The sequence below is a fragment of the Pseudophryne corroboree genome, chromosome 4 (assembly GCF_028390025.1).
Source record: "Pseudophryne corroboree isolate aPseCor3 chromosome 4, aPseCor3.hap2, whole genome shotgun sequence".
NCBI classification, from domain to species: domain Eukaryota; kingdom Metazoa; phylum Chordata; class Amphibia; order Anura; family Myobatrachidae; genus Pseudophryne; species Pseudophryne corroboree.
This window is the reverse complement of record NC_086447.1, coordinates 793117369-793145078: the sequence shown is the minus strand read 5'-3', so window position 1 is coordinate 793145078 and position 27710 is coordinate 793117369. Positions and strand designations below refer to the sequence as shown.

At 46.9% G+C, this 27710-nt stretch overlaps 1 protein-coding gene across 2 annotated transcripts in view; it reads right to left on the bottom strand.

Moving 5' to 3' along the window:
• PLEKHH2 (pleckstrin homology, MyTH4 and FERM domain containing H2) overlaps window positions 1–27710 on the bottom strand; it is a 417559-nt gene that overhangs the window by 104055 nt on the left and 285794 nt on the right. For both annotated transcript variants that reach the window (XM_063918337.1, XM_063918336.1), the window contains exons 13-17: window positions 24063–24173; window positions 6642–6728; window positions 3573–3731; window positions 3165–3245; window positions 1612–1791 (exon numbers count right to left, since the gene is read on the bottom strand). In XM_063918337.1, coding sequence (XP_063774407.1) covers window positions 1612–1791; window positions 3165–3245; window positions 3573–3731; window positions 6642–6728; window positions 24063–24173 — 618 coding nt within the window. The remainder of the gene's footprint in view (window positions 1–1611; window positions 1792–3164; window positions 3246–3572; window positions 3732–6641; window positions 6729–24062; window positions 24174–27710) is intronic.

Genomic DNA, 27710 nt, shown 5'->3' with positions numbered 1-27710 from the left:
GATTATGTACGAATATTTCATATTTTTTCTCTTTATGTAGGTTTTCTAATACACATTATGTATTGTACATGATCCCTATATTGATTGTATGCTCTGAGAAGATATTTGAAAATAAAGAATTTCTAAAAAAAAAAATACTGCATGATTATTAATATTTAAAGTCTACAGTAGTATGGATGGATGGATGCTGGTTTAATAGTTAAATCAAACACGAGCAATGACACATTCAGTAAAGGCAGGATTCCCATATTGCATGCCTACCAACTTTGTCATGTAGCAGGGAGGGACACTACTGCGCGCCGAAGGTGCGCGTCCAAAATGTGGGGCGTGGCCTATCAGAAAGGAGCGTGGCCTCGTGGCAAGTGCCTCCATCGCAAGCCACGCCCCTGTTTTTGTCATTATGGGGGCATGAACAGCGCTCAGAGAGCTGCTGGCCATGCCCCCGTCCGTCTCTGCCAGGAATAGACGCTGTGCGCATGCGCACAGCATCTATTCACCGCTGATCTGCTCAGAGCAGCGAGTGACAGGGGCGATCTCCCAACTGCCCCCCCACCCGCGGGACACTGCGACCCGCGGTAGGACAGTGGGACAGACCGTAAAAAACTGGACTGTCCCGACAAAATCGGGACAGTTGGGAGGTATGATATTGTATCAGATGACATAGCTGACAACACAAAGCTCATCAAACATCATGACCTGGAAATATTCAAAGTTTTGTTGACGAATAGCATAGTTAGGCACAAAGTTTTGGGGGGCGTAATGACCCTGTTATCTGGTGCAGAAATAGAGCATGATACCCAGGGGCGTAGCCAGAACTTTGTGGGCCCCATAGCAACATTTTGAAGGGGTCCGCATCCCAATGCTTCAAGAGAGACACCTCTCTGCAGCAGCTGTTAATTTTATGCCCTATAATAGTGCCCTAAGTCATTTTCTGAACCATAGTTGAGCCTTATTTAATGTTATGCCCCATAGTAGTGCCCTAGTTTCTTTTATGAATCGTAGTTGTGCTTAAGTTCACTCTATGTCACATTTCAGAGCTGCCAGTACACATTATGCCGCACAGTACCCACAAATCACATATATAGTGCTCCCCGTTCATATTGTGCCTCATTACAGTGCCCTGGTTCATATTATATAACATTAAAATGCCCTCCAGTTCATTTTATACCACACTACAATGAGCAGGTCCAGGGGCATATCTAGATATATCGCAGGCCCAAAGGAAAAAGTTTAAAACAACCCCTACGTACCACCCAATGGCGAAAAATATATATAACACATGTAACTTTGACACGGAGGTGGGCCCCTCTCAGCTCTGGGCCCCATAGCAGCTGCACTGCCTGGACCTATGGCAGCTACGCCCTTGACCTCACTAACATGTCTGATTAATGCACAAGTCTCAGACCATCAAGGTAAAGTACAAGTTACCTGTATAAGAAGTAATATTACGTCTATATCCATTTTCATACTTTGTAATCAAATCTGTTGCATGTTGTACCCATTTCTATTTGCACTCCTTATTTTGGGAGCGATTTGCTTACTCTTCTAATACACACTTATGGCAGCTCATATGACGGTAGTAGGAGGTGACTTATCCTTGTTATTGCTTACTTTCTCATGTTTGGACCCAATGAGAAGATATGTGGGATCCTGCTCCTTGGGATGGATGACAATGGTGTAATGTGTTGATAAGAGGCTGCGTCCACTGGTCTCATAGTCCTCATCAGAGTCACAGGACCGATCTACTTCTTCTATCTTGGCTTCCCAGAGCTTGATTTGTCCCAGAGGGAACTAGATGAAAGGTTAAACACAACACTACATTAATATGTTTTGTACAAAGCTACGTTTCTGCAATAACAATGATTTACAAAAATGTGTGGCCCCTGTTTGCTTATTTTTGTGCAATGTATAAATGGATAAATGGCGGGGATGGGGGATTGATGAATGTTCTGATAGGAGACGATGGGTGTTCTCCTGTGCATCATTGTACATCCACATGAAGATAAAAACAATTATTTCACAGGGCACGATTTTTAAATGAGATTCAAGGTATGGAAATAGCTAATTTAATAGGGCTTTCCTGGTTTGCGGGCTGCAGCCACACAGCTTTTCCCCATTTTTCAGCGGTGGCATAGATCAGGTCTCGGCCTATACAAAACTGAGACATCTTTCTACCATCCATGTGCAAGAAAGTGTATGTCTAAGCATACTTCTATCAAAGTTCTAAAACCACTTAAATGCACTGTAATGCATGTATAATAAAGACGGCCCCAATGCCTTACTTTACTTAGCAGACGGATGAGGCCAACAGCATGATATTTTAGGTATAAGCCTGAGTTGCTGTAGACTTGATGTTGAGCATGGATAGTTCTAAAGTGTTAGAAAGCTGTATTTTCCAGGGATTTTAATTTCCTTCACAGGGCTTTTTTTAGCAGCGTTGAGGGCCCGGGGCAAAGCAATGCACATGGGAATAATAAAAAATATAAAATAAATAACTTACCCCTCCTGCGATCCTGCGCCATGACTCCACATGCTTCCATACAGTGAATGGCTGTCAGCATTCTGATTGCTGGATAGCTCCAACCATCCACCAATCAGCAAGGTGACATACATACGCTGTCTGTCTGCAGGATTGAGGCAGCTAGAGAATGCTGCAAATGCTGTCTGGCTGCTCTGATTGGGTGTGATTCACAACCAGCAATCAGAGCGGCCAGGCAGCATTCTCCTCCTGTCTCCCAAGAAGATCCAGAGGCATCAGCCCTGGCGGAAGATGCCCTCTGGCCAGCCTGTCCCTGCTTAAAAGTCTCTAGAATTGTGGGTCCATGGCAATCTGCCCAGTGTGTCTATACGCTAAGATGGGCCTGCTGCTTCCACCATAATATTTCCAATCTAAATGGTAAGTCAGCAAAACCTGTGTAGATGATTTTGTGGCAGCAGTTCCAAAAATCAGAATTTGGGGAGCACTCTAATGTACTCTAGACATTATGCTGGTTATTTAATACATTTTTTATGTTGTCTCTCACAAATGCCAAATAAGGGCCTCTGAATAAAACCCTTATTTGGCAGTTACTGGGTATAAAGGATATTGAGTACAATGTTCAAGGGTATTACTTCCCTAGTCTTCTTGATACTGTATTTACTAATATTATACAACACCTACTTACCTTCTCCTCCTGACTGCGGAAATAATACAATGTCTTTCCAACCAACGTACACCAAACTCTCTTAGAATATCCATGTTTAACCTGATAAACACAAATAGCATAATGTAGCATTCTGTAATACTGTTGGGTGATCTATCCTCCATATAACAAGCCACCCTGTTATCTTAAGCCGTGTGCAATCCACCCGTAGCTCGTGTCACAATGTATAAGATCATTTCAGTCAGGAATTTATACAATTTCACTGAGTTGGGTATGCTGTACCGGCGGCCGGGACGCCGGTCATCAGCATCCTGGGGTCCGGTATCGTGAGACCGCCGGTCGCATAATTACATCCCAATGTCATTAACAGGAACAAACTGGAGCGATGAAGAAAAATAGTTTTAGTTAATTCCTTCCCATGTCTCTCACCTTTGTCAGCAGCCCCTTAACTGTTGGTTTTACATCTGGCTGTGTGAAGAGCACACTGGCTGCCTGGACTCGGAGGACATTCTGCAAGACTCGGACCCACTCATCCAGGATATTAGGGGAGTCCGCTGTCAGGTAATAAGTCCGCTTCTCTGTCACCAGCTAATGTAAGATAGAGATGATCATTTAACCTCATTTTATACATACATAAACACATACAAACATATAAGTCTGAATACAAAATGTAGCCAACCAATCAGGATGATCAGAATTATTTGCTTACGTTTTGTACAAGCGTGCCACCTACAGATATGTTCTTATATGTAATTGCTGCAGTTGCACCAAACAGCCCCTCTCAGCGTGCCAGGTCCCGCGAGACTCTGCTAGCACTGGGTGTCTTTTTTGCCCAAAAAAAAACATCTTCGTTGTAAAGTGATGTGACTGGGACGCACCAGGAGACTGTGCTGATTAATTTGATATATGACACTGATTGTATATCTGTGTGCATCTGAGTCTCCTTATCTGTATACGAAGTGCTACAATGTAGCAGACGGGGCTTTTTTCTACGTCAAGATTTGCTATGCTTCTTATACAGACTCAGGGGGTCATTCAGACTTGATAGCATGCTAGTTTTTTTTTGCAGTGCAGCGATCAGGTCAGAACTGCGCTAGTGTATGCACAGCAATGCACAGGCACGTCGCATGGGTACAAATGCACTAATTGGGCTTCCCGATCACTGGGGGTCATTCCGAGTTGTTCGCTCGTTGCCGATTTTCGCTATATTGCGATTAGTCGCTTACTGCGCATGCGCAAGGTTCGCAGAGCGCATGCGCTTAGTTATTTTACACAAAAGTTAGGTATTTTACTCACGGCATAACGAGGATTTTTCAGCGTTCTGGTGATCGTACTGTGATTGACAGGAAGTGGGTTTTTCTGGGCGGAAACTGGCCGTTTTCTGGGGGGGTGCGAAAAAACGCTGGCGTTTCTGGGAAAAATGCGGGAGTGTCTGAAGAAACGGGGGAGTGTCTGGACGAACGCTGGGTGTGGTTGTGACGTCAAACCAGGAACGAAACTGACTGAACTGATCGCAATGGCTGAGTAAGTCTCGAGCTACTCAGAAACTGCTAAGAAATTTCTATATGCAATTCTGCTAATCTTTTGTTCGCAATTCTGCTAAGCTAAGATACACTCCCAGAGGGCGGCGGCTTAGCGTGTGCAATGCTGCTAAAAGCAGCTAGCGAGCGAACAACTCGGAATGAGGGCCACTGTACGGAGAAAATGACACAAAAAAAACATGAAAACTCATGTCGACCTTTTGACCTATCGAACTAGAACATGTCGACCTAGAAACCCTGTCGACCTAGTGACGGTCGACCTACAGTGGTCGACCTAAACATTGTCGACCTAGACACTGTCAATCTAATGATCCACACCCCTGTGTGGTATAATGTGAATTTCTGTTCATTCTATGTGCTATAATGTGAATTTCGGCTCATTCTGTGTTCTATAATGTGAATTTCGGCTCATACTGTGTGGTATAATGTGAATTTCGGCTCATTCTGTGTGGTATAATGTGAAAGGGGCACCAGTACTAGTATAAGGGGTCCTACTATTGTGGTGCATAACGTGTATAAGGGGTATATGGTGTGGTAAACACACTGAAGGACACGTCCCATTTTGAATGGCCACGTCTAGGGAAGCCAATCCCGGGCCATTTTTTCAATACTGGGTATCGGGATTGAAAAACATCCTTTGAACGCTGCTGGCGGCTCCCAGCAGCGGCTGACAGCGCAGCGTGACCTCTCACGCTGCGCTAGGGCCCCGGAAGGAGGAAGCCGGGCAGCGTTTGAGCATCCTGTGGACGCTCAACGCTGATCCATCAATCCCCGGGATTGGAGCTTCCAATCCCGGGATCGAATCCCTGCCATTTTTGGCCCTAAATCCCGGGATCCCGCCGATCCCGATATTGGCCACCATAGCCTGTCCCCTTTTCCGGAGGCGCGCGCATAATTGCAACCTTCACTTTTCCATAACCCCACTTCAAAATTTCCACTTCGACCACTGAGTATATTTGTTTATTGTACAGCATGCTGCCACAGGTGCTGGTGGGAGTGGGTGAGGCTATGGCTATGGTTGTGGATAGTAACTAGGTGAGTAAAATATAACTGGGCAGCACTGCCTATCATTGACGGACATATGTCATGATAATACCATCCACCCTAATATCCCTGAATATTTTCCTCTAAATGCATGGTGCTGTGGAATACATTGTTTCTCACAGAACAGTGTGCCCATTGGTTACATTAGCATAGAAAATGGGCAAATATAACTTTCTTTTCTCTACCAGGCGATAATAACTTTTTCCTGTAGCTTCTTTCTGATGTGAGTCTGACATGTGTTTACACAGCAAATAGAACGTGAAATATTTTGTTGAGTACATAACATTCCTGTATATAGTCACCAGCAAAAGAAAAGCCAAATGCAGTGGGAAAAGTAAACCTAAGTCTCTATTTACTAAGTTGCGGGTTTTGCCCAAGTGATTATTGAATTGAGCACCACTGCATTTTAAATTCTGCCACTTTGAAACCCTGCAGTTTAGTAAATATAGCCAGCCCTTAATGGCTTAGGGGTACACTTACTAAGCAGTGATAACAGCAGAGAAGTAAGCCAGTGGAGAAGTTGCCCATGGCAACCAATCAGCACTGAAGTCACATCTATAATTTGCATACTATAAAATGATACAGAGCTGCTGATTGGGTGATGGAGCGACTTCTCCACTGGCTCACTTCTCCGCTCTTATCACTGCTTAGTAAATGTCCCCCTTAATGTCTTGTTGATAGGCCTACGTAATATTAAACGTGAAGCTACTTAATGTACCATACAAAGTCTGACATTGGGTGTATATACTGTATGTTAAAAAAATAAACTAAAGCCAGAATGTATTACAGCCAGTACTGCCACTGGCATGAATGACAGGTACAGTTTGGGGAAAGATGGCCAGATGTGGACCCCATGTACAGGGAGATTAGAGAGTTTTACAAATGAATACAGTCTACATGTTTATTACATTACCTGCACAGTCTGCTTCCCATCACCTCTCACTATGTGACTGGTGGAATTTAATTCAATTTGACCCTGTGGTTTACGGATCACATCGCTCTGCATGGGAAAAATGCAATTACCTCAGTGCTGGATTAAAAACACGAATACATTACAAACAATAACAATCAGTTCTCAAACAGTTTAAAACAAAAAAGGACAAACATATGAAGTAACGTTAGAGTTAATCGGTGACACCCAGTGTGCCAAATAGCCACCTCATGTACGCATGTCCAAAAAGGGGGAGTGGCTTCATGGGGAGAGGGTGTGGTCTCATGGGAAGCCCCTGTTTACATCACTCCGGGGGAATCCCCAGCATTCCCGGAGGAGATGCTGGACTGCCCCTGGAGACATTCCCTGTATTGCTGGCTCCCCTTTCAATGACAGGATCTGGGCGCTGCATGATACAGTGCAGCACCTGGTTCCTGGCCACTGTGGAGGAGCCGGTATTTTGGTGTCACTCCCTGAAAGGGTGACACCCGGGTGCAGTCTGCTTATCAGTTCTCCTAATGAACACTGAAATGATGACATCAGACCTCATCATTATACAGATAGTGGGCCTGACGCAATCTCCTATATAATAGACCAGATCTGTGACTTTGTGCCTGTGTGTATAACGCATCTCTCATTGGGTTAGTGGCAGGTCTATCACACCCAGTCCACAGCTGATTGGGCGAGAAAGGCCCTCCCACACAGGTTACATCCAATGGGAGGCTCTGCCCTTTGCCTGCTGTGTATTCACAGAGCAGGATTAGCAATGGGACCACACCCCAAAATAATCCCACTGCATCTGCAGCAACATACCCTCCAACACTTTACACATAAAAATGTATACAAATTCGAAAAGGGGCGTTGCCAAGGGTACAGCCGCGTGCCCACGCTCCTTTTCCTATACTTTCAATGGAAGCTTGGAGAGTCAAAAATCGGTACAGACCATAAAAAAAAAAAGGGACTGTACCTGCCAAAAAGGTACAGTTGGAGGGTATGCCACTGCATCTGCAGCAAGTCTCTGCGCTGTAGATAGGGGCAAAAAACATCCTTTTACTGCAGCGTCCTATGTCCTGCTGCCAGTCTGCCTGCCCCCTCCAGCATCAACAATCCCCACTCCCTAGCCGCAGCACAGGTGGAACAAAAGCTGCTGCGGCCACCGGCATAGATGTGTATGAAAGCGCCACAGTGGAAGGCTTTCATAGCCCTTCCTGCACCGCATACTCTCTGAGCCCCGAAGCCTTCTCTGCGTGTGATGTTACAGAAGTGCCTCCCCGCCACAGCCATGCCCTGATCCCCAGAGGCCCTGACTCCGCAACACAGGACCTGGCCTGCCGGCCTGGAAGCCCAGAGATTGCTAATGTAACGGATAGAGTGGGTGATATTGCGGAGGGTAATGTCTGTACGCTGAATCAATGTAAAAGGTGACCGTGCTGTGCAGTGCAGTGGGTGTGCAGTCTGGGCCGGTGCTAGGGTGTTCGGCGCCCCCCTGCAAACTATAAATTTGCACCCTTGCACACTTTACAAAGGCACAGCGCACATAATACCCCCTATAGTAGAGACACTTACACATGTAACGCCCCCTGCACCAGTGACGCTTACACATGTAACGCCCCCCTTTACCAGTGACACTTACACATGTAATGCCCCCTGTACCAGAGACGCTTACACATGTAACGCCCCCGTGTACCAGTGACGCTTACACAAGTAACACCCCCTGTAGCAGTGACGCTTACACACGTAACGCCCCCTGTACCAGTGTTGCTTACACACGTAACGCCCCCTGTACCAGTGTCGCTTACACACGTAATGCCCCCTGTAGCAATGCCACTTACACACGTAATGCCCCCTGTACCAGTGCCGCTTACACACGTAACTCCTACTGTACCAGTGACGCTTACACACATTATGCCGCAGTCACACATACACACACACATATATATATAAACACACACACACACACACACACACACACATACTGTACATACATTACACACACACACAGACACTGTATATACACACACACACTCACTCTCTTTCCAGACATTAACCTAATGACGTCTCCGGGAGAGCCACTGCCAAAGGGAGGACAGCAGCTTATCTGCTGACAGAAGCATTATCCGCCCCTCCCTCACTCACAGTACCTCCGGGCCCCATCCGCAGCACCCCCACACACCCCCTCCAGCACCGGCGGTAGCTCCGGACCCCTTCCCCCACCCGCACCTGCCCCTCCTGCCGCACCACCGCATTCGCCCCTCCCCCACCCGGGGCACCTCCGCAACTGCTCCTCCCCCACCCGCGGTGGCTCCGGACCCCCACCTGCGGCACCACCGCACCAGCCCCTCCCCCACCTGCGGCACCACTGCAACCGCCCCTCCCCCTCCCGCGGCACCCCCGGATCCCATCCGCATCTTCCCCACACCCGCCACTCCCCAACCAAAGCACCTATTAGGTGATTCATCAGCCCCTGCGTGCGCTGTTCACCCCATTGCAAGGAGCTTCGTCCCCTTAACCATTGCACACCCTTTGTCCGTGCAATATTTAACCACTCACACAATTATGATTGGAGGTAATACTACATATAATAAAAATATTGCACGCCACAAGGGTGTGCAAGGGTTAAGGGGGCGTAGCACCTTACGACGGTGTGAAGAGCGCCCGTAGGGCGCGATGAATCACCTAGTCACAAATATGAATGCATCCCGCGATTATCAACAGAACGAAGAAAGCAACCGCAGACAGCGAGTGTGCCTCACCATGTATATGTACCCTGACGGAGGATGCGAGAGAGGATGGCGCATGGCCGCTTGGCTCAGTCCGTGTGATGGGCATCTCTGCCAGGCAACTGGATTGTTAATGTGTGTAAACACGGAACAGATCTGTCTTGTGGCAGTGTCATGGAAGCACTATATGCGTACAGCCTGGCTTCTGCACATGCTGATGATGTATGCAGCCTGAACAATAGCAGCCGAAAATAAGAATTTACTCACCGGTAATTCTATTTCTCGTAGTCCGTAGTGGATGCTGGGTACTCCGTAAGGACCATGGGGAATAGACGGGCTCCGCAGGAGACTGGGCACTCTTAAAAGAAAGATTAGGTACTATATCTGGTGTGCACTGGCTCCTCCCTCTATGCCCCTCCTCCAGACCTCAGTTAAGGAAACTGTGCCCGGAAGAGCTGACATTACTAGGAAAAGATTTGGAATCCAGGGTAAGACTCATACCAGCCACACCAATCACACTGTACAACTTGTGATAACCATACCCAGTTAACAGTATGAACAACAACTGAGCCTCAGTCAACAGATGGCTCAAAACAATAACCCTTTAGGTAAGCAATAACTATATACGGTACATGTATTGCAGAGAGTCCGCACTTTGGGACGGGCTCCCAGCATCCACTACGAACTACGAGAAATAGAATTACCGGTGAGTAAATTCTTATTTTCTCTGACGTCCTAGTGGATGCTGGGTACTCCGTAAGGACCATGGGGATTATACCAAAGCTCCCAAACGGGCGGGAGAGTGCGGACGACTCTGCAGCACCGAATGAGCAAAGGCAAGGTCCTCCTCAGCCAGGGTATCAAACTTGTAGAATTTAACAAATGTGTTTGAACCCGACCAAGTAGCAGCTCGGCAAAGTTGTAAAGCCGAGACCCCTCGGGCAGCCGCCCAAGAAGAGCCCACCTTCCTCGTGGAATGGGCTTTTACTGATTTAGGATGCGGCTATCCTGCCGCAGAATGAGCTTGCTGAAACGTGTTACAGATCCAGCGCGCAATAGTTTGCTTTGAAGCAGGAGCACCCAGCTTGTTGGGCGCATGCAGGATAAACAGCGAGTCAGTCTTCCTGACTCCAGCCGTCCTGGCTACATAGATTTTCAAAGCCCTGACTACATCTAGTAACTTGGAGTCCTCCAAGTCCCGAGTAGCCGCAGGCACCACAATAGGTTGGTTCAAATGAAACGCTGATACCACCTTAAGGAGAAATTGGGGACGAGTCCTCAATTCTGCCCTGTCCATATGGAAGATCAGATAAGGGCTTTTACACGACAAAGCCGCCAATTCTGACACACGCCTAGCCGAAGCTAAGGCCAATAGCATGACCACTTTCCACGTGAGATATTTTAGGTCCACGGTCTTAAGTGGCTCAAACCAGTGGGATTTCAGGAAATCCAACACAACGTTAAGATCCCAAGGTGCCACTGGAGGGACAAAAGGGGGCTGAATATGCAGCACTCCCTTAACAAACGTCTGAACTTCAGGTAGTGAAGCCAGTTCTTTTTGAAAGAAAATAGATAGGGCCGAAATCTGGACCTTTATGGATCCTAATTTTAGGCCCATAGTCACTCCTGACTGTAGGAAGTGCAGGAATCGCCCCAGCTGGAATTCTTCTGTAGGGGCCTTCCTAGCCTCACACCAAGCAACATATTTTCGCCATATACGGTGATAATGTTGTGCTGTTACATCTTTCCTAGCCTTTATCAGCATAGGAATCACTTCATCTGGAATGCCCTTTTCCGTTAGGATCCGGCGTTCAACCGCCATGCCGTCAAACGCAGCCGCGGTAAGTCTTGGAACAGACAGGGCCCCTGCTGTAACAGGTCCTGTCTGAGAGGCAGAGGCCATGGTTCCTCTGAGATCATTTCTTGTAGTTCTGGGTACCAAGTTCTTCTTGGCCAATCCGGAACGATGAGTATAGTTCTTACTCCTCTCTTTCTTACTATCCTCAGTACCTTGGGTATGAGAGGAAGAGGAGGGAACACATAAACCGACTGGTACACCCACGGTGTCACTAGTGCGTCCACAGCTATCGCCTGAGGGTCTCTTGACCTGGCGCAATATTTTTTTAGCTTTTTGTTGAGGCGGGACGCCATCATGTCCACCTGTGGCCGTTTCCAACGGTTTACAATCTGCGTGAAGACTTCTGGATGAAGTCCCCACTCTACCGGGTGGAGGTCGTGCCTGCTGAGGAAGTCTGCTTCCCAGTTGTCCACTCCCGGAATGAACGCTGCTGATAGTGCTAGCACGTGATTTTCCGCCCATCGGAGAATCCTTGTGGCTTCTGCCATCGCCATCCTGCTTCTTGTGCCGCCCTGGCGGTTTACATGGGTGACCGCCGTGATGTTGTCTGATTGAATCAGCACTGGTTGGTTTTGAAGCAGGGGCTCTGCTTGACTCAGGGCGTTGTAAATGGCCCTTAGTTCCAGTATATTTATGTGTAGTGAAGTCTCCTGACTTGACCACTGTCCCTGGAAGTTCCTTCCCTGAGTGACTGCCCCCCATCCTCGGAGGCTTGCGTCCGTGGTCACCAGGATCCAGTCCTGTATGCCGAATCTGCCGCCCTCGAGAAGATGAGCACTCTGCAGCCACCACAGCAGAGACACCCTGGCCCTTGGGGACAGGGTGATCAACCGATGCATCTGAAGATGCGATCCTGACCATTTGTCTAACAGATCCTACTGAAAGATCCTTGCATGGAACCTGCCGAAGGGAATTGCTTCGCAAGAAGCCACCATCTTTCCCAGGACTCGCGTGCAGTGATGCACCGACACCTGTTTTGGTTTCAGGAGGTCCCTGACCAGCGATGACAATTCCTGGGCCTTCTCCACCGGGAGAAACACCTTCTTCTGTTCTGTGTCCAGAATCATGCCCAGGAAGAGCAGACGCGTCGCAGGAATCAGCTGCGACTTTGGGATATTCAGAATCCAGCCGTGCTGTTGCAACACTTCCCGAGAAAGTGCCACGCTGACTAACAACTGCTCTCTGGACCTCGCCTTTATAAGGAGATCGTCCAAGTACGGGATAATTATAACTCCCTTCTTCCGAAGGAGTATCATCATTTCGGCCATTACCTTGGTAAACACCCTCGGTGCCGTGGACAGACCAAACGGCAACGTCTGGAATTGGTAATGACAGTCCTGTACCACAAACCTGAGGTACTCCTGATGAGGTGGGTAAATGGGGACATGCAGATAAGCGTCCTTGATGTCCAGCGACACCATAAAATCCCCCTCTTCCAGGCTTGCAATAACCGCCCTGAGCGATTCCATTTTGAACTTGAACTTCCTTACGTAAGTGTTCAAGGATTTTAAATTTAGAATGGGTCTCACCGAACCGTCCGGTTTTGGTACCACAAACATTGTGGAATAGTAACCCCGTCCCTGTTGAAGGAGGGGAACCTTGATAATCACCTGCTGAAGGTACAGCTTGTGAATAGCCGCCAGCACTACCTCCCTTTCCCTGGGAGCCGCTGGCAATGCTGATTTGAGGTAACGGCGAGGGGGAGTCGCCTCGAACTCCAGCTTGTATCCCTGAGATACCACTTGTAGAACCCAGAGATCCACCTGTGAGCGAACCCACTGGTCGCTGAAGTTCCGGAGACGCGCCCCCACCGCACCCGGCTCCACCTGTGGAGCCCCAGCGTCATGCGGTGGACTTAGTGGAAGCAGGGGAGGATTTTTGTTCCTGGGAACTGGCTGTCTGGTGCAGCTTTTTTCCTCTACCCCTGCCTCTGGGCAGAAAGGATGCGCCTCTGACTCGCTTGCCTTTCTGAGGCCGAAAGGACTGTACTTGATAATACGGTGCTTTCTTAGGCTGTGAGGGAACCTGAGGTAAAAAAGTCAACTTCCCAGCTGTTGCTGTGGATACGAGACCCGAGAGACCGTACCCAAACAATTCCTCACCCTTATAAGGCAAAACCTCCATGTGCCTTTTAGAATCAGCATCACCTGTCCACTGCCGAGTCCATAATACTCTCCTGGCAGAAATGGACATTGCATTAATTCTAGATGCCAGCCGGCAAATGTCCCTCTGTGCATCCCTCATATACAAGACGACGTCCTTTATATGCTCTATGGTTAGCAATATAGCATCCCTGTCGAGGGTATCAATGTTGTCTGACAGGGTATCAGACCATGCTGCTGCAGCACTACACATCCATGCTGAAGCAATAGCAGGTCTCAGTATAGTACCTGAGTGTGTATAAACAGACTTCAGGATAGCCTCCTGCTTCCTATCTGCAGGCTCCTTTAGGGCGGCCGTATCCTGAGACGGCAGTGCCACCCTTTTAGATAATCGTGTGAGCGCCTTGGGGATGTCTCCCAGTGTAACCTATCCGTTGGCGGGAAAGGGTACGCCATCAGTAACCTCTTAGAAACCACTAGTTTCTTATCAGGGGAACACCACGCTTCCTCACACAATTCATTTAATTCATCAGATGGGGGAAAAGTCACTGGCTGCTTTTTCTCCCCAAACATAATACCCTTTTTAGTGGTAACTGGGTTAATGTCAGAAATGTGCAACACATTTTTCATTGCCGTAATCATGCATCGGATGGCCCTTGTGGACTGTACATTTGTCTCATCCTCGTCTACACTGGAGTCAGACTCCGTGTCGACATCTGTGTCTGCCATCTGAGCTAGCGGGCGTTTTTGAGCCCCTGATGGTCTCTGAGACGCCTGGGCAGGCGGGGGCTGAGATGCCGGCTGTCCCAAGGCTGTTACGTCATCGAACCTTTTATGAAAAGAGTTGACACTGTCGATTAATACCTTCCACATATCCATCCACTCTGGTCTCGGCCCCGTAGGGGGCGACATCACACTGATCGGCTCCTGCTCCGCCTCCACGTAGCCCTCCTCATCAAACATGTCGACACAGCCGTACCGACACACCGCACACACACAGGGAATGCTCTGACTCAGGACAGGACCCCACAAAGTCCTTTGGGGAGACAGAGAGAGAGTATGCCAGCACACACCACAGCGCTATATAACACAGGGATTTCCACTATACTGTGATTTTTCCCAATAGCTGCTAATACACAAATTGCGGCTAAATTTATGTGCCCCCCCCCCTCTCTTTTTTACCCTTGTCGTACTGGATACTGCAGGGGAGAGCCTGGGGAGCGTCCTTCCAGCGGAGCTGTGAAGAGAAAATGGCGCTGGCTGTGCTGAGGAAGATAGCCCCGCCCCCTCAGCGGCGGGCTTCTCCCGCTTTTTATAATGTTAATGGCGGGGTTTTTGCACATATACAGTGTTATACACTGTATTATGTGCTAATTTATGCCAAAAGGTAAACTAATTGCTGCCCAGGGCGCCCCCCCCCAGCGCCCTGCACCCAACAGTGACCGAGTGTGTGGTGTGCTATGGGAGCAATGGCGCACAGCTGCAGTGCTGTGCGCTACCTTAATGAAGACAGGAGTCTTCAGCCGCCGTTTTTCATCTTTATCTTCCGTCTTCTGGCTCTGCAAGGGGGACGGCGGCGCGGCTCCGGGACCGGACGACCGAGGACTGGGCCTGTGTTCGATCCCTCTGGAGCTAATGGTGTCCAGTAGCCTTAGAAGCACAAGCTAGCTGCAAGCAGGTAGGTTTGCTTCTCTCCCCTCAGTCCCTCGTAGCAGTGAGTCTGTTGCCAGCAGATCTCACTTAAAATAAAAAACCTAATAAATACTTTCTTTTCTAGTGAACTCAGGAGAGCCCACTAAGTGCATCCAGCTCTGGCCGGGCACAGATTCTAACTGAGGTCTGGAGGAGGGGCATAGAGGGAGGAGCCAGTGCACACCAGATATAGTACCTAATCTTTCTTTTAAGAGTGCCCAGTCTCCTGCGGAGCCCGTCTATTCCCCATGGTCCTTACGGAGTACCCAGCATCCACTAGGACGTCAGAGAAACAATGAATACATATGAAGGCGCAAGGATACATGCACAGAAGGACAGAGACCTGCGTTAGCATATCATAGTAAAAGTGGTAGCCACCAATGTTCGCATATGTCGCTACTTTGTTTCCGACTCAGAATCAGGCCCAGTATGTAGAGGAGCTCATGTATACATTTACATCCTGCATCTATTATAAAGCAGTAATACTGGAAATTAGAGAAATTGTGTTTGAATAATACACTGTATGTAACAGAACCCTACAGTACACTGACTGGGAACTGTGTCACCGTTTACATCTAAAAGCTTAGTTGAGAAAAGCAGCAAAATGTGATGTCATCTATTTATTTAATAAGGTATTTAACTAGCACTAGAGGGATGAGTTAAGAGGGAAAGTGCAGCCGGTAAGGGTATTTACATGGGTTCTATTAGGGGTGTTAAGAATGGTATTGCTAAAGCATTAAATAATAACAATTATGTGTCATCATTACAGACTATAGAAAATGTTGTACGGGACTTAAGGGAAAATACTTATGTCAGGGCGGTGATTTTAGAGGGGAACATTGGGTTGACCAAAGAGAAAAGTAAGGTGGGCAATACTAAGTACGGTGGGGTGGGAGAGGGAGCGAGAAGGACAGTCTGTATCATTAACTCTACGGATGCACTAGTTAACCAGGATGGGAAATCTTTAGGAAAACAAACAAATAAAGGAACCGATAAACTAAAATGTATGCTTGCAAACGCAAGAAGTCTAGCAGGTAAAATGGGGGAATTGGAATTGTTAGCATCAAAGGCTGAGTATGATATTATAGGTATTACAGAAACATGGTGGGACGACTCTCACGACTGGGTTGCTAACTTGATGGGGTATTCTCTTTTTAGGAGGGACAGGGCTAACAAAAGAGGAGGAGGTGTATGTCTTTGTGTTAAACCATCGCTTAAACCATACCTAAAGGAGGTTATCTATGAGGAGACTGGCGATAATGTGGAGTCATTATGGGTAAAAATCTCAAGTGGGGGAATTGATGCAAAAAAACTAGTCATAGGCACATGCTACAAACAGCCGGATATTAGCATACATGAGGAAGAACAACTATTGCAGCAAATCAAAACGGCTGCGGGATTGGGGGACATTCTTGTCATTGGGGATTTTAATTACCCGGATATAAACTGGAGTAACGATTCATGTGCTAATGCGAGGGGCAGCAGGTTCTTAAATATGGGTGGTATTCATGTGACCGCCGGTCAGCTGACCGACAGTCACATGACCTCCTCCACCAGCCCGACGGCTCACTATCCCGATGGTCGGCATGCCGACCAACAGGGACTATTTCCACTCGTGGGTGTCCACGACACCCATAGAGTGGGAATAGAACCCGTGGCGACCGCAGGTCGCCACCGAGCCCGCAAGGGGCTTGCTGCACTCGCCCCTCCCCACCGGGATCCCGGCGTCGGTATGCTGCCGGGATCCCAGCGTCGGTAAGCTGACCGGCGGTCTCCTGACCGCCGGTCAGCAGTACTACACCTCTTAAATATGATTAGGGATCACTACTTGTCTCAATTAGTCGAGGACCCAACTAGGGGTAAAACTACCCTGGATCTAGTAATTACTAATAATGTGGACATTATATCAAACACTAAAGTTGGGGAGAATTTGGGTAACAGTGATCACTATATGATCACATTCGACATCAGTTTCAGGAAACATAGCTACAGGGGTTCCACCAAAACTTTTAACTTTAGGAAGGCTAATTTCAGTATGCTTAGATGTGCACTTAACGACATAGAGTGGGAGGTTCTGTTTAATAACAAGAACACTTCGGAAATGTGGGATGTTTTAAAAGGGTTGCTGGATAGCAATATTCAGAACTTTATTCCCATGGGCAGTAAACGCAGGAGTATTAAACTCAAACCAATGTGGCTTAACAAGAAGGTTAAGGCAGAAATGGATAAAAAAAAAAGCGGGCTTTCAAAGCATTTAAATCTAATGAAAAGGAGGAGTCTTTCAAGTATTACACGGAGTGTAATAAGAAACGCAAAAAAGCAATAAGAGCAGCTAAAATGGAAAATGAAAAGCAAATCGCTATAGAGAGTAAAACCAATCCTAAAAAGTTTTTTAAATACATAAATGGTAAAAGGTTAAAAAAGGAGAATATAGGTCCATTAAAAGATGAATTAGGAGAATTGATAAATGATGACGAAATAAAAGCGGAAATACTGAACAAATTCTTTTCATCAGTATTCACCAGTGAAGAACTGATGGTGGGAGTAGAGCATAACAATTGTGACAGTAATGATTCATGGTTAGATACTTGTTTAAGCGAAGAAGTAGTCCGGGAGAGACTAAGCAAAATTAAGATTAATAAATCACCTGGTCCTGATGGACTTCACCCGAGGGTTCTTATGGAGCTTAGTTCACAACTAGCACGACCCCTATAGTTGATTTTCAATAGTTCAATTAGATCAGGCATGGTACCGAAGGATTGGCATATAGCATTATTTAAAAAGGGATCCAAAAATCTTCCGGGAAACTGCAGACCAGTTAGTTTAACATCTATAGTGGGGAAAATATTGGAAGGAATTCTAAGGGACGTCATACAGGAGTATCTAAAGTCCGCTAGGATTATTAGTAAGAACCAGCATGGGTTTGTGAGGGACAGGTCATGTCAGACTAACTTAATTAGCTTCTACGAGGAAGTGAGCAATAATCTTGATCAAGGAAAAGCAGTGGATGTGGTCTTCCTAGATTTTGCAAAGGCCTTCGATACAGTTCCTCACAGGAGACTGATGATCAAATTAAAGGAGATTGGCCTAGGAAAACTATTTGCACATGGATAAGCAGCTGGTTGGATAGCAGGGTACAGCGAGTAGTGGTCAACGGGAAGTCCTCAACCTGGTCCCCAGTAGTCAGCGGAATACCACAAGGGTCCGTACTCGGACCACTACTGTTCAACATATTTATCAATGACCTAGAAATAGGCCTGGAAAGCACAGTGTCAATCTTTGCAGATGATACTAAACTGTGTAAGGTAATTAGTTCAGAATTGGATGTGGCATCCTTGCAGAATGATCTATCTAAACTTGAACTCTGGGCGTCTAAATGGAAAATGAGGTTCAATACAGACAAATGCAAGGTTATGCATTTTGGGACTAAAAACAAACTTGCATCCTACATATTAAATGGGGAACGCCTAGGGGAAACAGAGTTGGAAAAAGATTTGGGGGTATTCATTGATAACAGGCTTAATAACCGTACACAATGTCAAAACGCAGTAAAGAAGACAAGTAAGGTGCTAGCGTGCATAAAAAGGGGAATTGAGACAAGGGACTCGGATGTAATCATGCCGCTGTATAAGGCATTGGTACGTCCGCACGTGGAATATTGTGTTCAGTTTTGTGCACCATTGTATAAAAAAGACATCAGTGAACTCGAAAGTGTTCAAAGGCGAGCTACTAAATTGATTAAAGGCCTAGAAGGACTGGACTATAAGGAAAGACTTACTAGGCTGAATATGTATACACTAGAAAAGAGGCGCCTAAGAGGAGTTATTATTAATATCTTCAAATATGTAAAGGGACATCACAAAGAGTTATCAGAAGAATTATTTATTAAAAGAACACAGTTTAGGACACGTGGGCACTCGCTGCGACTGGAGGAGAGAAAGTTCCGAATGCAACGGAGTAAAGGGTTCTTCACTGTTAGGGCAATCAGGATGTGGAATTCCCTGCCAGGGAAGGTGGTAATGGCGGACTCTGTAATTGGATTTAAAAAAGGAATGGATACATTTCTGAATGAAAAAGCTAACCAAGGTTATAATACTTAAAATATCAACGTGGTTGCTGACAGCCTAAGCAGCGAGACGTGTTTTCAGAGGGCTCCTGCAAACCCTCCGCTAATCAAGGGTTTTATAGCCTCATCCCTGCCTGTCTGCCCCGTCTGTACAGTCCTGGTAGCCTCCGGGGACCCCCTCTACACTGTGGGTCTCCCCCTGCTACTTTTGCGGTGCCCCAGTGTGGTCCGCGCACTGCGGCCTACATAGCCTCCGGAGCCGGGGAGTGGAGTCCGAGCGGTGGCCAGGAGGATCGGGGACGTCCAGCCGCCAGCGCTTCTAATCAGAAGACCCCAGAGAGCTGCCGTGCGCTCCCCGCAGCCACTGTTACCTGCCGCTGGACCGGGGGAGCTGAAGACCGCAACGCAACAGCGGAGGAAGGGGCCGCCTGAACCCTGTGTGGTGGAGCCGGGAGGACGGACGGCGCGACTTCCGGTCGGCACTCCCCAGCGGCCGGGCACCCACGGCTTCCCTACGAGGGGGGGGGGGGGGGGGGGGGGCAATATACCTCCTACCTGCGACCTCGGCTGCTCCAATACCTTTGCCCCTGCACCTTCACCCTGGACACCAGGCCGCAGAGAGCGGATAAGAAGCGGGGCTCATAGGGATAGAGGTGAGAGGGGGGCTGCTTATAAGGGCACAAGTCTGTGATCCAGCTGGGCCCTTCCCCCTCCCCCCCTCAGTATCCACTGCTCTACATCTCCCTGCACCCTACAACACCGGGTCATCTGGGTTCATAGAGGAGAATTCGGGGGTACTCGATCCCATTATCAGTCTCTGCTGCCACCTGGTGGTTACTGCAATTATAGCAGGAGATTTTGCTTCATGTGCATCCATATCTTTTCTGCCTATTGTATACGTCAAATCTCCACCTACACTACCGCTGAGTTTTTGACCTTGAAAATACTCTACGGATTTCAACAGGTGCTGATCTTGCTGTCTGCAAACTTCACCATGCCGGTGACTCTTCAACGTCATATGTGAAAACTCACTGCACCCCTTCCGCTCCGAAATCATATATACAGTAACATTCTGATGTAACGCTTCCTACCACCCTCCATATTTACCTCAACGTGCTTGAAAATAGCATAATTCATCAGTGTGATTTGATATACACATACACTACCTGAGAAAATGCCGCCCAAGCGCCAGAAAGACCCGGCCGGAGTCCCACCCGTCAATTTCTTTAAACCGCATTCTCCCATGTGTACGACTAAAAGCACTTCTTCTACCGAAAAAACCCATAAGCTATCTGCCTTGAGCTCTCCCTTTGAGCCCTCTCCTGCGACTCCGAATATTCAAGGCGGTCTGGGAGATGATGCTCCACTGACGATCGGATCAATGAAACAGCTGTTGGCCTCCTTTAAAGCGGATATTTCAGCGGATTTCAGATCAGCGCTGCAGGTTTGCCAACAATCCATAGATGAAGTGGGTCAACGCACCGACCGGTTGGAAACCAAACTGGAAGAAGTAGTTTCATCTCACAACGGGCTTATTACCCTCCATGATGATATGCAGTCGGAAATCACTGAACTCCGCGCTAAACTTGGATACCTTGAGGACAGATCACGCAGGAACAATACTAAAATATCAACGTGGTTAATCTGGGGGTAACATGAGTTATAGTAGCTAACTAGTCATAAAACATTATTTAGCAAGTATGTAGAATCATCACAACTTAGAACAGGTTAAACACGATGGGCAATTTGCCTCTATTCAACCTCAAATACTATGTTACTATGTGACTCTCATATTGCCAAGATCAAACTAGGGACAAAATGCAGCATGACGTTTCTTCAAACTTAAAAAAGTCCCCATAAGTTTCTCTACAGGAGCAAACAAAGCAGCACAATGACCTGAATCAATCTCTACGTATGCTACCAGGAGTACTTTCCATCTGTCCCATGTAATCAGGCAGAGAAGGTAAAACACTTCTGTAGTGTCATCCACTGCTGATAAGTTTATTTATTGTTCCAGATCAGTGAGTGGAAGTGTGCAGTAAGCAACGTCTGAATCATTTTGTAAATAACCTGATCTGTTCCTTACTATTGCTAGCCATACATCAGACCAACTTTTCTCCAGCTCTCCAAACTTCCAACCGTCCAACTTGTCTGTCCAACTAAAACAGTGCTCCACACATCTAACCAACTTTTCATCAGTGCTCCACACATCTAACTAACTTTTCATCAGACCAGTCAACCTACCAACTTCTCTCCAACTTGTGATGTCACCGAAGTAGGCGGACAGTGTCTCTGTGAACATTGGTATGCTGCATACCCCAATGTTCCATCCCCTGTACACATACCTCTATGCACCTGCCTTATCACCTGTACACAGGGCACAGGGTGTTGTAGCATGGCTTGCGGGTGCTGTAGATTTGGGGTGCCAGGATGTAGGAGCATTTGAGTGGGGGCTTACTGCCCACATATTAAGTGTGTTAGGGGCAATAGCTGACCACCTAACCTCTGTCTCTTTCCCACACACCCACGTCTCTCGTTCTCCCACATCTCGCTCTCCCACAACCCCCACTTCTCTCACTCTGCCACACCCCCACTTCTCTCATTCTCCCACATCTCGCTCTTCATCATGTCTCTTGTTCCCTCACACCCAGGCCCAGGGGCATGTATAGTGGCTCTGGCAGGCTCACCTCACCGCAACCGACAATACTTTGGTGGCTGGGGGCAATGGCAGAGGCATGGGAGGAGTGGACAGGCAGAGACGCTGGAGGCGGTCGAGGGAAGGGGATAGGAGAAGATGCGACGGCGGCTGATGCAGGATGGCGTGTGAGCGAGAGAGGATCCTGCTAGCCTGTTTTGTACAGCTGGGTGTCCTAAAAAGGAGGCTGGATTTATACGCTACTCCTACTGAAACAAAAAAAGATCTTTCAGCTGCCCTGAAATTGGAAATATTAACGCTGGTGATTATTGTGTTTAAATGTTACATTTACATTTATTGTACCAGACACAGATATATCAGCCACAGATATACAGATACATCTTACACAGCCTCATTATATATATATATATATATATATATATATATGTAGCTCTGGATATATCAACAGCCTCATATATAGATATGTCACCCACAGCTGTATATAGAGATATATCAGCCACAGCCTCATACACAGATATATATCAGCCACAGCCTCGTATAGATATATATCTATAGATGAGGTTGTGGCTGATATATTCTATATATGAGGCTAATGGCTGATATATCTCTATATACAGCTGTGGGTGACATATATCTATATATGAGGCTGTGGCTGATATATTCTATATATTATATATGAGGCTGTGGCTGATATAAATCCGCCACAGCCTCATATATAGAATATATCAGCTACAGCCTCGTACACATATATACAGTATCAGACACAGTCTCATACATAGATATATATCAGCATCAGCCGGAAGCTGCAATAGGGGGTTGCCACGATCGCGGGTGGGGGGGAAAGGGGCGCCACAATCGCAGGTGGCGGGGTGCGGGGATGCCGTGATAGCGGTGATTAAAGGGGTAGTATGCGGGACCGCCGGCGGGGATGTACGGGGTGCCGCGATCCTTCAGTCCGGCAGCAGCTTTGAGAGGGGTGCTTGCTATCAGACCCCCACCCACCCTTCTGACCAGCTACCTGCCCCACAGTACCTCCGCTGCCAGGTTGACAGGGGCAGCAGTGAAGTACTGCCGCCGCTGCCCCTGCACTTACTCCCGCTCTGCCGCGTTCGCTACCTGCGGCGCCCATGTGACCATGTGACAGGGGCAGCCCGGCAACAATGATGAACTGCCGCGGCTGCCTCTGAACCTCCTCCCGGCTCCCACACCACTTCTGCTGCTGCCAGGGTGACAAGGGCAGCCCGGCAGCAGTGATAGACTGCCGCAGCTGCCCCTGCACTTCTTCCCGCTCTGCCGTGTCCGCTTCTGGAGGTGCCCGTGTGACAGGGGCAGCCCGGCAACAATGATGAACTGCCGCGACTGCCCCTGAACCTCCTCCCGGCTCCCACACCACTTCTGCTGCTGCCAGGGTGACAGGGGCAGCCCGGCAGCAGTGATAGACTTCCGCAGCTGCCCCTGAACTTCTTCCCGCTCTGCCGCGTCTGCTTCTGGAGGTGCCCGTGTGACAGGGGCAGCCCGGCAACAATGATGAAGTGCCGCAGCTGCCCCTGAACCTCCTCCCGGCTCCTGCTCCACAGTGCTGCCCAGCAGACAGTGATGGTTACAGAAGTAGGTGGACACTGCTGGCCTACTTATCGTTCAGTTGGGGGGAATGTTCCCCCTACACCTGAACGATTAGTTGGGAAAATCAAACAAGTTTGATTTTCCCAACTAGTTGGACAGACCGTTTCTGGCCGTTTTACAGCGTGTGGGAGCAAACGGCTGATAATCGTTTCCTCCCACACACTGCCAGATTATCTTTCCAACCAGCCAACTAGTTGGCTGGTTGGAAAGATATCGTGCTGATGTATGGCCAGCATATGTTGTAACGCAAGATGGAACAACACTCAAGAGGTGTACTATGTCATTGGTGCTCACTGCTTACCCTTTACTTAGTTGGGACCACAAGCATCTGTCTGCTATTGTCATGGAAACAAAAATCTTAGGAGGAGATTTAGCAAAACTTGGAGAGATAATAAGTACCAACCAATCGGCTCCTTCTTAACTGTCATTTTTCAAACACAGCCTGTAAACTGAGAGAGGCTGATCGGTTAGTATTTTATGTCTCTGCAAACGTCGATAAATCTCCCCCATAGCTTGCCAAAATAGAATAGAATGTATAAAATAATTGACAATAGGGAAAAACACAATAGATTCTGGGACCCCCATGGTGTGGTGATCCATAGGTAGCACAATTCATTTATAGAGGAGTGTGTATTTTTATTAATTATAATTGGTTTGGTTCATCTAAGGTGTAGTAGTTTACTTACTGGAGATTTAAAATATAGTAGTTCTCCACCTTTAAGTACAAACCATCTTCTCTTCCAGGTTTTTAATTTTCCTCCCATTTTTAACAAGTATCCAGATTTTTCTAAGAGTTCCTAAAATGAATAAAAACATAAAAAATTATGAAAATGTTAATTATATAAAGTCAATGGTAAAACATTTCCAGAGGAAACTATTTACATCAGCACTGTCTACCTGGAAAACAATAAGAGTCCGCTACCTGCGATTTGAAAATCTGAGATTTACTGAAGGCATACTCAATTCAGTATGTTTGTTGCGATATTCAATTGTTTTGCGCACCTGATCTCCTGTCTAAATTGACAGGAGATTGTGGGGCGCAATACAAATGTTTTTTTTCTCATGTTGATTGCGCCCATAGAGCAGCTAAGCCCAACCAATGCGCTGGGCGCGATTGTGAAAAGTGCCATTTGGGCACCCAAATGGGTAATTTTTCGTCCATTTCATCTTGCCACCCCCGGGGTTGTGTGAGCGGAAATGCAGGTGCCGGCAGCCATTGCGCCTAAATGAAGCAACAATTGAATTGCTCCATTGTGTGCCTGCCAGTATGTGCAACAATTGAATTCCGCCCACAAAAAAACAGACGGAGCATACTTTTGTAGTGCGCAGAAAATATTTTTTTTGTTATAGCTATCTTATTAGCAGTTAAAACATCAATGCTTTATTTCTTTTATATTAAAATAAATATAATAATACAGGTACTGTAGTTCTAAATTAAGCAAAACAATGTATTAAAATCAGTTTTAAGTATAGTGCTAGTAAAGATGTGATTCAGAAAATTAGAAAAGTGTTTTTAAATCTTAAAGAAACTGTTCCCACCACGTAGAAATTTATATATATCCTATTATAGGATTCTTTGTCCAATTTTTGCGAAGAAAAACAAACAATGAAAACAACTTTGGTTCTCCAGAACAGGTAGCCGAAAGTGAATTTATATATTTCCTTATAGAACGCTGCAAATAAGACATAACCAATGCAAAGACGGAGCTATGTCACTCTGTACCCCATCGTACACTGACTGATACTTCTCCAGACTTTCCACTTCTCCCTACATATCTCTGTCCCTACTCAGAGATGTTTTTCTGGATAGAACTTGTAAATTCCTTTGTGTTTAATTCATTCTGCATGTTGTACTATCTGCAGCCCAATACACAGATGGCAGCACACACTGTAGCTGACTATTAATGCAGACAAGATAATCAGATAACAGCAAACAGATGATTTAGCAGGTCAGTTTAGTTCAACATTCAGTTTTTCCCCTTTCCTGTTTTTCCTTTGCTGACTTGCTGGATGTGATTAGGAGGCCTATTAATTACACTGAATTGCCCCCGAAAACCATGAGGTTTAGTATCCCCAGAATTTCCAAAATGTCAAATGCAGGACAAAACTGCTGAGTTATGCAAATGAATGCATAGTCCCACAGTCCCCATTCCTCTGGGGGTCTCTCATGGAATTTGCTACTAAATTCAAAACAACAAAATACACCATTGTAAAATGTGCATTTTCTTTAGTGTGCAGAGATAGGTTCTGGTATGAGTGGTTGAAAATGTTAAGGTCGACATTCATCAGGTCGACCACTATTGGTCGACACAGACATGGTTGACATGGACTAATAGTCGACACATGAAAATGGTCGACATGGATTTTTAAACTGATTTTGGTGTCATTTTTTCCATAACATGACCAGGAACCCCAATTAGTGCACCGCGTCCCCTCGCATGGCTCGGTTCGCTCAACATGCTGCGGGCAAGGTGCCTCGATCCGCTACCGCTGCGCTCGGCATGGGTTACCGTTCCCAATCATAGTCCACGTGGATGGTAAAGTATGAAAAGGTTAATCTAGGTTTAAAAAAAAAAGCCATGTCGACCTTTTCATGTGTCGACCATTGTCACGTGGCAACCATATGTCCATGTCGAACAATAGTGGTCGACCTATTGACTGTCGACCTTAACATGGTCGACTATCCAAACGGATACCGCAGAGATAGCAGACATATGGTATGCACACAGCAAGGGGGGTGCATTTTCCCCCCTTGTATCCCCCTGCACACCTACTAATACTTGTAACAATATCTGAAAACTATACGGTAATATACCCCCCTTTCTATTTACGGTTTGCTGTGACCCAGGGTCGGACTGGCCCACAGGGGAACAGGGGAAACCACCGGTGGGCCCTACTGCCTGTGGGCCCTCCTCCTCCTCTAGGGATCAAGTTCCAGACTATTCTAGTGCACTGGATTTATGCATTATACATATGTAACATTATACTTCACAATCATTTGATTTATTATATATTTACCAAGGGGCACAGAACATGTAATGGTTAGTCAAACCGCTGTGGTGGCTGGCCATGCCCCCAGTGGAACCTGGCTACACCTTTAAGCATGGGCCCCTACAGTAGCATCCCCCCGGTGGACCCTTCATGTCCCAGTCCGACACTGCTGTGACCCATCCCCTTTCATGCACCTGATAAGTATTGCCAGAGTGATTCAGCAGCTACCACTGTGTTTGTTTTCATGTGTGAGAAGGCATTGTATGGGATTAGCATTTGGAAGGCATGCTGGTCCCTGTGGTGCTAATGGGAGATCCCAGGGGTATCTCCTAAAGTAAGGTAGCCTTCAATCTGGATGTATTTGTGTATGGGCCTTTATCATGAGGCCTTACTAGAGACAATTACATGATCCTAAAGCTAGGTACACACTATACAATTATTGAGCGGATTTGCCAATATTTGGGTTCTCAGACAAATTTATTGTATAGTGTGTACAAAGGATTGTTCTCGGCGATAATTCTGGAAAATATTAGCCACACACACGATCGATCGATATTGTGATCTGTCGTCCCAAACCAAAAATCTCAGACATAATCTCCCGATATCGAGCAGTGTGTGTCACTATGTCATCCTTCTTGTGGGCGGACACATGCAAGTGGAGTGTGGTGTGGCGGAAAATCGATAACTTAAAATAAAAAAAAACAGGCGATTGTCGGGCCAACCCAAAAAAAAATGTGACAGTGTGTACCTAGCTTTAGTGGGCACTGCTATCATGTAGTATAGAGACTGCCGATAATCAGAGAAGCCGTGAAGGGGCTCTTCAGCTTATCATGTATTTGTAAATATATGTAACAAATATCTAAAATTCTATCACCATATAGTTTTCAAATATTGTTACAAGTATTATTTGGTGAGCAGGGGGATACCACGGGGGGGCGGGGAGGGGGGGGGGGAAATGCACTCCCCTTCTGTTTGCTGTGACCCCTCCCCTTTCATGCACCTGATAAGTATTGCCAGAGTGAGTCATCAGTATAACTGTAAGCATGCTGCTTTGTCGGTAGTTTAACTGTAAGTATGCCGCTTAAAATAGTAAGCGTGCCAATGGTCAGCAATAAACCTGTGAACATGCCACTTTATCGGCAGTATAACTGTAAACAAGGCGCTGCCTTGTCGGCATTATAACTGTAAGTGTTCCGCTTTATTGGTAGTATAACTGTAAACATGGCGCTGCCTTGTCGGCAGTATAACTGTAAGTATTCCGCTTTGTTGGTAGTATAACTGTAAACATGGCACTGCCTTGTCGCCAGTATAACTGTAAGTGTTCTGCTTTGTTGGCAGTATAA